General features: G+C 48.1%; 4 protein-coding genes across 4 annotated transcripts; 1 reads left to right on the forward strand and 3 right to left on the reverse strand.

Annotated features, from left to right (window-relative positions):
• Positions 1-515: 515 nt before the first annotated feature.
• On the reverse strand, positions 516-1,598 carry N7515_005729 (CAZyme family GH43; the record flags this gene model as incomplete). Its single annotated transcript, XM_056666473.1, has 3 exons — positions 516-758; positions 812-1,282; positions 1,338-1,598. The coding sequence occupies 3 exons, from the start codon at positions 1,596-1,598 to the stop codon at positions 516-518; spliced, it is 975 nt and encodes a 324-aa protein (XP_056520069.1).
• A 6,405-nt stretch (positions 1,599-8,003) lies between these two features.
• On the reverse strand, positions 8,004-8,423 carry N7515_005730 (mediator of RNA polymerase II transcription subunit 31; the record flags this gene model as incomplete). Its single annotated transcript, XM_056666474.1, has 1 exon — positions 8,004-8,423. One exon carries the CDS (start codon positions 8,421-8,423, stop codon positions 8,004-8,006), a length of 420 nt encoding a protein of 139 aa, XP_056520070.1.
• Positions 8,424-8,642: 219 nt separating this feature from the next.
• N7515_005731 (uncharacterized protein) lies at positions 8,643-10,079 on the reverse strand (the record flags this gene model as incomplete). The annotated part of the gene is made up of 1 exon (XM_056666475.1): positions 8,643-10,079. One exon carries the CDS (start codon positions 10,077-10,079, stop codon positions 8,643-8,645), a length of 1,437 nt encoding a protein of 478 aa, XP_056520071.1.
• Positions 10,080-10,707: 628 nt separating this feature from the next.
• On the forward strand, positions 10,708-12,287 carry N7515_005732 (phosphotransferase family protein; the record flags this gene model as incomplete). The annotated part of the gene is made up of 2 exons (XM_056666476.1): positions 10,708-11,021; positions 11,072-12,287. The coding sequence occupies 2 exons, from the start codon at positions 10,708-10,710 to the stop codon at positions 12,285-12,287; spliced, it is 1,530 nt and encodes a 509-aa protein (XP_056520072.1).
• Between the last annotated feature and the right edge of the window lie 1,115 nt (positions 12,288-13,402).

Genomic DNA, 13,402 nt, shown 5'->3' on the forward strand with positions numbered 1-13,402 from the left:
TACATCGGAGACATGTCGGACTTGCCAAGTCACTTCAGAGAGATAGCAGTCTAGCCTCGGAGTCGCGGTATGCGAGGGATCTGACAGCCCCGGGAACCTGATGTTGATGCCGTGAACTAGGTAGCCTCGGGAGTGGGTCGGGTTCCAAGGAATGCGCCAAGTACAACCTTAGTACGAACCTTGGAAGCGCTGGAGTTTAAACCTACCATGTAAGAATATCTGATAAGGCTACGTTGACCAATGCTCGATACCTAGTAACAGATAAAACAATAATGTAGATGTCCAATTGAACTGTTCAATCACCTGAAGCTCATGATTCCAGTGTCAAATTATAGAAATTAAAGTATCCAGCCAGACGCAAAAAGAAGCGCATCATGACAGAGGCCAAGACGGCATGGGTATCGAACAACGAGTGCAATAATCCCAAAAGTATATGAATCCAACCATGGACAAAGAAAAGAATGTAGAAAGAAAGATATGTATCAGCCCCGCGGGCCTGCCACGAGATATGTGCATTAAGACTTCACGTAAGGCCAGCCATCCTTCCAGCCAAGTACGTTCCATCCATACCGGTAGTTGGCGTTGTCAGACTCAGTGGTACTCTGCTTGGTTGCAAGCGGGTAGTAGTGGTAGTACATCACGACACCGAGATCTTTGTCGTTGAGAACACCCTGACCACCGGGTCCAAAGACCTGACCGTGGCTGGAGAGAAGCATGGTACCGCCAGTCTCCTTGCAGGATTTTCCGTCGGCATCAACCTGCGAGATGTCAGCACAAAATTCGTTTGAAAGGGGAAATTGGAATAACATACAAAGTCACCGAGGCCAGTTTTGGAGCGGCAAACGCGAATGTGGTACTCAGCACCCTCGGCAGGGAATGTCTTTGTGTACTTGCCGGCAATACCAGCAGAGTAGAAAAGATAGTAGTAGTCGCCGTGCTTGAACTCGTACGAGCCCTCCTCGCGGTGATTCAGAGTGGCGTTCCAGGAGATTTGGTAAGGAGTTGCGCCGCCGACTTTGAGAGGAGACTCCATTTCAACCTGGTAGATGTCGCCCCAGAAGGAGCCAAAGTTCATGTAGTTCTTGCCTCCAATGCTGATCCAGGCGGGGTCAATGCGGTTGTAGTTGTTGTTCGCGGGAAGACCGATCACACCGTGATCTGTCCAGCTGCCGGGCTCCATGGTCTTGGATGTTGCGACTCCGATTTCTGAGGTCTGGGTGCCGATCTTGGAGAGGACGTAGTACATGTAGTACTGGTCGTTCTGGTAGTGAACATCGGGAGCCTGTTAAATGAATGTTAGCTTCCAGCTTGCATACATGTTTCCTTCAAGTGCTTACCCAGATGTTCTTACTATCCACACCGTCGAGGTGAATACTAGATCCCTCGGGGATAGCGGCGCCAATGTCCGTCCATGGACCCTTCACAGACGGTGAGCTGTGCGTGGGGATACCCATGCCTGTCGAGAAACGGAAATATTTCCCATCAGAGACACGCTGGATCATGGCAGGGTCGTGCGCCCAGCAGTTTCCCGTGCAAGGGCCCCGATTGGGGTATGCGCTGGCAAGCGCCGTAAATAGAAGCGGAATCAGACCAAACATAATGACCATATACACAGAAGGAAGGGCGGAGGAGGAAAGAGCCGACGGAAACTAGCTGTGAGTAAGTTAAATTGAGGCTGGGAAGGGGGAATGGCGTCCAATTTATGTTGATTCGGTCTGCTTCATTCGCAGCTTCCCCCACGCAGCTTGTTGGGTCCCGAAGTATGACCCATTTCGCATGGAAAGGAACAGCTGATCCAATCACTGCCTGTTAACCCCTGTCAATCGCCTGGATAATGTAAGGTGCATGGCAGTATTTGCGCAGCCTAACTGGGCTCCGCGCCGGAAGGGATGAGCTCATGGAGAACACCCCCGGACTGGAGCACTGTATTGCTCCTGTGGATCCTTGTAGTATCTCCCAAAAGAGTATCTTTGGCATGAACACAGGGTTACTACTACCTTGCTACTTGGGTCAGGGACACCGACTGTCTGTATCCCTAATCTGATGTCTCGTATGATGTACATCGAAGTACAATACTCCATACTAAATGTGCAAGGCGCAGTCGATGCAAGCTACGTTTAACTTCAGCTACATCTGCATCTCGCACATCCTCCAGGTTTACACTGATGACCGCCTCACACGATCGAGTAATTAAATGGTCCAACGTCTCGGCTCTCGGCAGATCGAGGAACTGGATATGAGTTGTGCTGCGAGTTTGTGCTGGCCCCACATTCTCTCCAGCAAGGGAGGGCATCTTCCCTTGTCAAACTATTGAATCTAGATTCAGGAGCTTCTAGAGTCAGGTCCAGTTCGCAATTTCAATTTCTGTCTCTTTTGAATCCTTGCTGATGCCCTTTGACACAGAGCCTTCTCCATGGAATACATCATATGCTTCGTCGGCATGGCTTGATTCTTGTTTACGCCAGTGTGGTCCGAGAGCCGTGATCCGCGTCCATGTGGACCGTAAACAGGCCAATCAGGTGGAGAACCATCAGCTCCGACCCCCACACCTATTGATGTACCTCATGTATTTGAGATCCATGAAGTTAAAGAAGAAGAGTGTGTCACGCGAAATGATCACTGTCTGCGCAGATCGCTGCGTTTCTCCACGGAGCAGCTGAGGCGAGGATCTTTTGTTAGGCGTGTTGGGGAGAATCGATATGGAAGACACATTTGAGTCGATTTCTCCGAGTTCTGCAATTGCTTGTCCAGGAATACAAAATACCCGATACGTAAATGTAAGCATCCCCCATGTCATCGGCGCTATCGTCAAATCAAGCAACATCGTCATTGAGCCTCTCCCACCCCCGTTTAGACCCAACGCTCAATTTAGGCACATAATTAGTTCCGATCTCTCTCTTAGGGTCTTTACCTTTCAGGTAATATTCCTGGCAATCTTCGGAGAACAGTCAGCTGAACTGAGTCTTGATCAATAGCAGGATGCCACACCGCTATATTGGGGCTTGGGTCAAAAGAGATGACAGACGCCGAGAAGTGATCCAGTCCATTATTCGGGGCCAAATAATTTGGGAGTGGCTCACGATTCCTCGAAATAGAGACAACTCTAGACAATTTGACGTTGCACCCGCGACAGGGCTGAGGTATTTCTAAGAATATCTCTGGAGAAGGAATGCGAATGCCCTGTTCCGCAACTTCGAGGCCGGGCCATTGCAAGAAAAAGGAAAGAAATTGCAAATGACAGAGCGACAGGGAAAACAAACATTCCTGGTGTTGTCAACCTTGGCCAGTTTGAGATAAACTTGTTAATCGAGACTCGCTCTACTACACATTAACTGGCTAAGACACTCGATAGGGCTACTTCTCCAACGTGACTTTGTACCAAGGTCAAGCTATCTTACAATTCTCAGCCCCCGGACCCCGAACCCAGGGCACGAGACCCCCACATCTCCAGCTCGTCGATGGCTATACTGCTTACAGCCTTACAATAATGTTTTAGCCACGTGTATATGTACGAACAGCTCATGCTAAAGTCCTGAAAGGGCAACATTTATCCACCGTAGGATGGGTGATTGTTGACCTGGTTGGTGTTTGTAGGGCTATTAATCTGCTTTGAAATAAGCCAGTGGGGGTTAAGGGGTTGGGCACAGCGCAGTCCTGACAGTGCCTTGAGATTGTTTGGTCCCTCACAACCCTGACATTGTCTCAGGTGGTCCTAAGTAACAGAGGCCTCAGTCTCGGCTGTCCGGTTGAGACAGAAGGAGATGCCTGCAATACTAGTATGTATGACACTGATGAATTCCAGTTGGTACTGTGTAAGAGAGTCTTAGAGACCCAGAGATTCTCTGTTTGTAGGTGCCTTTTTGGTTTGTCTCGATACTTATGATATGACCCGCTATTGGCGCGGATGTACATACGCATAAAGATGATGTGTACAATTGTCAAAAGAACCAGTCATATTCTGCCAGGGCATGGTACTCAGATACTGTGGTCCTCCATCACTTTATGAAGTGAGTTGACTACTGTAGATTCAAATGTGAAAAGCCTACGAAAAGAGTGTGTTACATACTCAAACAATATTTTATTCACGATAGCCCGCACTCTATCTACAAGGGATAGATAGAACTTTTGACAGCTGTGCCTGGACATATCCTGAAGAAGCACTCAGCAATTGGTTGTTTTTTTCCTTTTCAGTTTCCTCTTCTCCTTGCAAATCAAAGCAAATCAAAACCAAAAGGAACAAGGCAGAAAATTGCAACGTATGATGCCATTGCCTTCATTTTTTTTGTTACTTGACGCCTTTCGTTCTTCTTGGAATCCGAATCACACGTGAACTTGTCGATGGGGTACTTTTTTTTAGTTTTTGTGTTTTTTAAAACTTTTTTTAGTTCTTTGTGTTCCTTCTCGCGTCTTCGTCCGGGTTCAACCTCAGGAACAACGGACGGCGAGAGAAACAAGCTCAATTGCCCCCCGGACCCAGCCAATGCTGCCAGTCTTCCTCCGCAGGGGCAGGTGTGGGTGTGAGATACTGACCCGGACCGTACTGGGGCGGGTGGATCTGGTTTTGTTCCGTGAGCTCTGGCGCTACTGGGAACCCTGCATTAGAGGTCGGGGCAAGTTGCTGAACCTCTGTAGGATATGGCGGCATGTAGGGGGGCTGCGCTCCCTGATAAGGTTGGTGAGAAGACATCACAACATCCGTGGGCTGGGGGTTAGGTGTCATGGGATAAACCCTATTTCGCTGAAGAAGATCTTGAGCCAGCCTCTTTGTCTCTTTGACCTCCGTGAGTATTTCATGAAGCAGACGAGTTTGCTCGACCTCGTGGGGATCTTCTATTTCAAAAGAAGACGCGCGAGCAAGACCACCGGAGCGAAGGCGAGAGCGGAAGGCCGATGATCTTGTATCTGAGCCTGCTGTCTTCGGAGTTGACGCAGAGAGCGTAACAGTGGTAGATGGTTGGATTTGGGGCCAAGGCTTGCCGAGACGACTGAGCTTCTGCTGCTCGGCAGCCAGCCACGCACTAAAAGATTCTAGTATCTCCGGGTACTTTGCGGTTGGAATTGTATCACCACTGAGAATGAATCTCCACTTCGGGAGAGCGCGATCAAGAACATCATCCGGCAGGAAGCGCTCGCCTTGAGAATCGGTCGCCAACGCAACATGCCAATATGGCGCTCGAACGGTCCAGGCAATGGTGCCAGTTAAGTAGAATACATCTCGGTTCTCTTTCATTCGCTCTCTGTCACCGGATCTCATGATACCTCGTAGCTCGTGTCCGGATTGTTCTGATTCAATGGAGTTCACAGGCGGGTGATCAAGGTCCTCTACCAAGTTTCGTATGGTCAACGTCGCTCACTGATGATTGAGTGGAATAGTGTACTTACCTAGGTTTGGTGGTAGCAGCCACCCACAAGTGATGTTTCCCTCGGGCAACTTATCGAAGTGCCAGAGAAGCCTCTCATCTGCCTTTTCGTCGATCAGAGCCCGAAGCCTGACCAGCCATTCCTCAGAAGCGGTGAATGTATCAGGTGTCTGGATCTTCCTGATCTCTTCCGCCTTCTGAGCGGTTGTGAAAGGGATTAGGATCCGGCAGAGATATTCAGGGACGTGGGATGGGACCTCGCCATGCTGTTTGACCGTAGTCAACCATTGACGAATGTGCAGACTCAGTTGAGCCTTTTGGACAATTGTGCCACCCTGCAACAGGCGAGATGCCAGGACGTCGTCCGTTTCGTTCCTCTTCTGTTCCTCCATCTCAAGAGGAGTCAAGTTGGCTTTCTCTGCCATTCTGCAGTGCGTACAGGCAGCAAAGCACTGTGAGGAAGGTCATAGTTAGAGAGGGTTGCAACGAGGCACCAGGGTGGTGACGAATGGATGGATGTTTCAACTTACCTAACTTATTGACGAGTTGGATGAGATGTGACAGCAGGGGAAAGTGAGAGTCAGATCGGTTGTCGTGGATGAGGCACGAGATCCGAAAAGAGACTGAGAGCCGACAAACAGCTGGCTGGTCAGATATTACTGGAAACAACACGTTAGAACTGCCAGAACGGGTAGAGGCACGGAAGCAAGTTGTGAGAACAGAGCAGTGATGGATGAAGGGGAAGATGGACGAAGGGGAAGATGAACGAAGAGGAAGATGGATGAAGAGGAAGTTGCTACGAAGAGCCAGGGCGGTGATGAATGGGTGGATGCTTCAACTTACCACGTGGTTGATGAGTTGTATGAGATGTGACAGGGAAAGTGAGAGTCAGAACAGCTGTCGTGGATGAGGCACGAGACCCAAGCAGAGACTGTGATCCGAGAAACAGCTGGATGGCCAGATGTTGCTGGAAACAACGCGTTAGAACTGCCAAAACGGGAAGAGCAAGGAAGCAAGTTGTGAGAACAGAGCAGTGATGGAAGAGAAAGAAGTTGGAGATAGGTGAATAGGAAGATGGATGAAGAGGAAGTTGCTTCGATGCACCAGGGCGGTGATGAATGGATGGACGCTTCAACTTATAAGAAAACATAATTCAAGGTACTTTCAGCACGTGCTGGATATCTGAGTTGAAGCTCGGAGACCGGATATAGTAAAAAGCGAGGACAAGATGGAAGAGCTCAGGATAAGTATTTAAGGTGAGCGTCAGATGCAAACAAGCAAACCAATCTAATGTCTACGGCAACTTCCTTGTGAATTAACTACTCGACGACCGTCAGAACAAGTGGTCCCCCAAAACGTCGATCCGTGAAGACCACATGATTCCAGGAGAGAGTGCTCTTCAACCTACGTGAACGACGAACCATTTACTGTGTACTTTGGCATGGTTCTTCTCTAGTCTCCGTTACCCTGCATACTGCGTACATTGAACCTTATTTCTTATTCTTATTTGTTTTATTTGCGCGGTCAATTCCCAAGGGAAACCTCAAAGATCAATGTTGGTTGAGTGCTTCTTGAGGCTGGATCTGTCAAGGCACAGCTGTTGCTCAAGAGTTCACCTATCCATTCAGTGCTAGAAAGAGTACTGATCATCTTCGATTTTGTGTCAGGATCGGACTAACCTTATATGATATCAAAAAAGACAATCGAAGAAGTGGTAGCTGTATGCTTTCTGCAAGACTGCAAGAGATGAGAATCATCCATGTCGTATCATCGTATGAATGAAGAGTGGCCCTGATCTGATATTGAGCCTACAGCTGAAGTCTTGGAAATCCAGTGTCCCAGCTGACATGAGTACGTGCCGCCATAGATAGCAACTAACTGAAGATGATAGGATGAGTGGATGGCTGATGAGAGGTCTCATACCTTCATGGAAACAACCAGTTACTTATTGGCCACATAGTATGATAGTCAAGCTGATTGGCGTGCACCCTTTGGAACAGTAAGTAGAACAACCTAGCTTGGCTGGCGACGGGCGTAAATAGAGTCTCGTCCTAGTAGCATTGCGGATGGATTTATGAAGCGGTTCCACTATGCAACCGCAAACTGGAGGTTAAACATAAGCTTAAATTTGTTTACAGTCACGTGATATAAGCTGGTTTCCGGGTTTCCCACCAATAGTTTCTAACTTTCCCTCCTCTCCACGCGGGGGTGCTACAAAAGATCACCATCCCATAATTTGAGTAAGTAAGCAGCATCCAGGCAAAGCCTTAGCCCATGGCCCTATGGGCCCATGGGGTCTATCACTCTACGGTACTTAATCGGTAATTTCGAGTCAGCTATGCATCATGTGTGAAGATCTGGAAGAGCCAACTGGCCAGTGGCAACGTCCTAACTCTGAAGGCCCCGGGGCTAGAGTGTTCGACAAGGAAGGAGCAGGATGTCGAGTATCTTGAATCTTCCACTATGGCTACTATTTAATTGAGTCTGTTAAGTTCAATGTCCATACAGGCTACTCGTTTAGCCTAGCGTAATATGACACACCCGACAATTACATAGCGGCTTTATACCTTCAAGACAAGAAGAACAACCTATGAGACATCCCAGACGCATCGAGCGTAAGTTCAAAGTTTTTAGCATGGCTGATTATGTCTTTCCATTTTGATCCCCCTCTTTCTTCTCGTCTGTCCCATCGGCCTCGGCCTGAGCTTGTGCAGGGACGTTGACTCCTGCCAGTCCTTCGATGACCTGGGGTAGAATGATGTCACGGCGGAATTTCTCCTCCTGGAGCAGTCGCAGGGCTCGTAACGTGGCGCCTGGGTGGGTAAGAGATTGGGAGTACTCCGGTGTCTTCCAGTACGAGTAAAGGTAGGCTAGATATGCCGCAAATGCCTGGGCATCTGGAGAAGCGGACTCGTCGTCATCGTCGTAGGAGATCCCCAAGAGGTTGGGGTAAGTGACTGCCAGATGCGATAAATAATAGGGGTTGGCAAGAGATGAAACAAATTCGACTTCAAGACTAAATCGCGGGTTCGTCAACGTTCTGGGAGGTTGTTCCATCTCCATGGTGGTGATGCTGAACAGTGAAAGATGAATTGTCCTTGAGAGAGCTGGGCTGAGTGTTTATCAGGTCATAACGCCTGACTCGAGAGAATTCCTCTAACTTGAATCTATAGAGTTAAGAAAGAAAATGAAAACAAAGAATCAAATTCATCTTCGTATTTTCATTCTATCGCTAGAGGTCTAAACCAAGTTCGGGGGACAAACCTACCAATACCTAAAACCTCACCAGCTTGGTGTAATCCAATATTCATTCCACGCACCCCTATCCGCATCTCCGAATTTATTGATCCCTCCCTCCACGCCATCTTCACCCACTGTCCATACACCACTTTCAACCAGCACTGTCCACCGTTCAAATAGTCTCTCCAATCTCTGCGATCGCCGCTCACCCCCAAACGGATGGAAATAACCATGTTGAAAGAGTTCCGTGAATGAACCCGAGGGAACTGGTCTTCCATCACTCATCCTAGCCCCATCCTCATCTCGGAAGAAACCAGGTCGAAGTGCAAATGGAAGCACGAGACGAAAACCTGCCTCCTCCATATCATAATCCCTTCGACGCACAGGTTCACTGTAGAGTCCAGCGGGAACGAGATCGTTGTCGTTTATGCTCACATTGTCATGCGCGGTCGAGAACAAGCGACGAATTTCGGGGTTGAGATCGACTAACCGGTCTGGAGCTGCAAATAGTAGGACCCCTGGGATACTATCCTCTTCATGAGGTATGCTGGTAAACCTCTGGCGTCTCGCAAATGCCTCCTTATCATGCGGGACCTCTAGCCCAGGTGCAATGAATTTGAAACGCGGAGTCTTAACTCGTGTTAAGAGCGAGCGAGTGAAGCAGTTTTGCGGCACAGCAGCTGTGTCCAGTTCTGCGCTGGTAAAGAGCGGAGCAGAGATGGGCAGAAGTGAGCCAGCGGGCATTCGAGATTCAACTGCAGCTGAGTAGCGCTCTATCGCAGCTATAGTGCTATCAATCTGGGCATCACAGTAAGGGAGCCACGACCACAGATAAAATTGTGATCTGTTCGTCGGGGGATCACCAGAAGGGAGTTCTTCAGGAAGCCCAGGAAGAATTTTACCAATCCGAGTCATATTGATCCATTGGGTGAGAATCGTTTCCAGCGGGTACCACATTTCCTCGTGCTCGTCAATAGGCTCCACACTTTCCATATTGTCTGTAGTCATTGGGAACGAGGCCCGATTGAGCTGTTGGTCATAGACAACGCCGAGGTTATGCCCGCCCAGTTCCGCAATAGTGCGATAAATTAAAACAAATCGCTCCTTGCCCTCCTCCATCTCGTTCTCGTCAATAAAATACTCGTCGATGAGCTCCATCGCAAGACGGTCAACCCAGTAGAAGAATGGCGGCATAGGATCATAGATTAAATCCAGGAATCTGTTAAGCGGCGCATCAAGACGCTCCCGCGTAGCTTGGACGTCGGGCTCATTTGCTTCATGGAAAAACCACCTTTCGCTGGCTAGCGCATCAAGGTCGGGTGTGTCTCTTCCGTTGCGGGCCATCCAGCCATATGCAACCAGGTAATTGTGTAGTTTGGCGCAGCGCTCATAGTCGAGAGTGCCGTCATCACGAGCCGGGTTGTCAGCGGACACTAAAGCGCCCTCAATATTGAGGATATCTTGTGCAGTGGTGTTCATGGTCAATATGATGTGGAAGGGCAGGAGTATCAGCAGAAGAAAGTACATTGGATTTGAGACCTTGGACCTTAGAAGTCGCTTGGATGGCAAAGGTCACGACGGTACTAGAGCAGTTAGACTAAACATAAGTTGACTTGAGTTGTCGCTAATAGGAAGAGACTTCATTGGCCCTGAGCTCCTATCTCCACTTCTAGGTACTGTAGTAGTTAGCTCCACCGGCTGATGTCTAGTAGTCAGAGAAAATGTAGGGTGAAGAGTTCTGTTATTTAATTGTGTTATGTGTACTTATTGTTTGGGGAACTTGGAGTGAGGCGTGGGTATTGTACTATTTCCTTCGGCTAATTATGACTTAGTGGGATGGGATAATAGGGTTCGCCGTGACGGCCGCTTCCATTTGACTCTTAATTGTGAGAAACCGATACAGCAATGCAGAGAGTTGAATACCATTGATTGGACCCCTACATTTTACCATACGGCCCACGCCGACCTTTTTGAACCTCTCCTAAGTCTCCTTTTGTCATTTCTGTTCCTTCTCATTTCTGTTCCTTCATCTCAGTCGCGCGCTTCTGATCACTTCTAGCCTCAATATCCAGGCGTAGTGAAACATTTCTGAATTTATCAAGGCAGAATGGTGCACAAGGCGCGAGAGGCAAATATATTTACCTACGCAAAATTTGATGTCGCTGTCCTTCTATCACTCGCGTACTGCATTCGCGGGAAGGAGTGCTCTTGTGACGAAACCCAGCGCCCTGATAGCGGTAGCCTGAATTGGGTCATCTTCATCTTATTTGAGGATGGGGTCGAATGGGTTTTCAGGTCGCCACGGAGATCATTCGGGCTCAAGAAAGCCACTGCCAGTGAGGTGCTCATGAGTGAGGTAGCAACGATGAAGTACCTCAGAGGAATGAGCAAAATACCTGTGCCAGAAGTGTTCTCTTACTGGTAAGCCTATTCCGTCTACCGGGTCTTATCATTTCGTTGACTTTGAATAGTGCGACCGACCAGAATGATATCAATGTCCCCTATATCTTAATGAGCAAAGCTTCCGGGGTACCCCTAAGCACATATCAATGGGAAGACGACATGGCCAGCCCGCCTGGCATCGGCGTCAGACCACAAGCGATCTTATCAACCACCCAAAAAAGGAAAATCCTCGGACAACTTGGGGGTATACATGCAGCACTGTCCAATATACGGTTCAGTGAAATCGGCTCGCTTTTTATGGACAACAATAACTCTTACACTCCACGGAAGTGCTTATTTCCTAGCCTAGTGTGGCAGCGTCGGGACAAATTTGATGATACGGACATCACACGTGGACCTTTCTCAGAAGCGAAAGCATTCTACATGGCCTCCATAGATGCGTTTCTTGCTCATTCAGCGGAACTACCGATGGAGCACCACCTCTTCCACGCACCGGTGCCTATCGTCCAAGAGTACGATGGCTTTGAAGAATATCGGCTGGCTACCGATCGATGGAACGATTACGCCACTGTGGGATCCAAAATTGAGAGCAGGAAGAACCGACTTGATTACACTTTAGTCGGTATCTCACTTAGGGATACTGTGGGTTTCTTTTCTGGGAAAGATACACAGACTAGTTGTGACGGTTTTCCGCTATACCACCCTGATATAAGCACGCAAAATATCTTTGTGGACGAAGATCTGAATATAATGTGTATTATCGACTGGGCTTTTGCGTCTTCTGTGCCTCCTGCAATGCTTCTTGTCTGCCCCGCCCTCCCTCACCCTCGTGATGGCATACATTGCTCTCTTTTAGGAGCCTTTGTTGACGGCTTTATAGCTGGAGAGGGGTTTAGTGGTGAGACTGCGCTTGACTTCTCACTTAACGACATTTTCTGGGCATTTTTTCGTCTGATTAACCTCGATTCTCTGCAAGACTTCCACTATTTCTCTCAACTCATCCATGCAATTATCGGACAGGAAGTGTACCCTTACCTTCGCCGTATTATGGGGAAAGCAGACTTCCTTGAAGCAGCAGAATACGTGCTGGAAGATGATGGTGACCAAGAAAGGCTGAGACGGGATGAAGAACAATACTTTTCATGCGTTGGTTCCCAGCGGCATGCGCTCTCACGCCATCTTACCATGATCCAACAACTGAATAATCAATTCGTTGCGGATAAGAGGTTATGGAGATGGATTGCACTTTATCTAAATCAGCGAGACTTGTATATATTTTCTTGACAGAGGCGTTCACGGTGAAGTTATAACTGGCAATGGTCATTAGGTTTAGGAATTTTACTATAGACATTCACGAGAGGCAGATATTTCACAGGTGCGGATGAAGGAGCATATGTCATGATCCAACATTGTAACATGGACTAACGTATTATTTTTAGGTAGTCTTCCCCATATGCATAAGTTGAATTACAAACCAATGACAGCGAAGACAAGAAAGTATGGAGATCCCAACGCGATCTTGTAAGGATCGACCAGTCGAGAAAGAGCCTCGGGGTCCGGACCGCGTCTTCTTTGCTCTTATTACTCGGTTGGCGATATTTGAGTCTAGTATTGACATGGGTTAGGGTAAACGCCTAAATCCTTCGTCTGACAAGGGTGATGGCAATTCGAGTTGATGAAGCGACGAGTGAAAGCAGAAGGCTAAGATAGATTGCCACCGATTTGCCAGAGTTGGGCCAACTATGCACATGGTAGTTACTACTGTGTACTTCGTAGACTCGTACGTACTGTAGTACACAGCAAGTTCATCCTCAGGAAAGTGGATACGTACTCCGGTACTCAGTAGAAGGCGACAGTTAACGGTGGCGCCGGAAGAAAGAAACCCCGCTCAGCATCGGTTACCCGCAAATAGTCCAGAGGTACCGGAGGGATCTGTGCAATATCACATTTGTCCTGTGTAGGACTGCCATATTCAACGCGAGGTCGAATCCCCAAGATGTTGGATCCGTCACACTTGACCAACAGCGGATTAACCTTTTTGGGATAGCTGCCAGGGACAAAAGGGCCTGAGTTACAGATACTTAAGCCACTTTGGCTGCGTTTGTGCAGAGAATATTCCAGTATCTACCGCCTCTCTGTCGTAGCCTTTCTTAAGGTAGTTACCCAGTGTACATGTATTTGTCATTAAGAGAGAACAACATACGAATCACCGAGAAAAAGTGTAGATCTCTCATGTCCATATAATTTAAGGATCATTTTGTATCTCGTCAAGTGTGATATCGGAGGCGTTTCTATTCTTAGCCAAGATGGGGAAGACTCTTTTATAGCTTGGAATGTCTCTGACTCGTCTGCTATTTGTATAGTTTCTATTGTATGCTTCGTAAACCCCCGTGGTATTA

This window comes from Penicillium bovifimosum (assembly GCF_028826915.1).
Source record: "Penicillium bovifimosum strain IBT 22155 chromosome Unknown utg000005l_segment0_segment0, whole genome shotgun sequence".
In the NCBI taxonomy this organism is placed as follows: Eukaryota; Fungi; Ascomycota; class Eurotiomycetes; order Eurotiales; family Aspergillaceae; genus Penicillium; species Penicillium bovifimosum.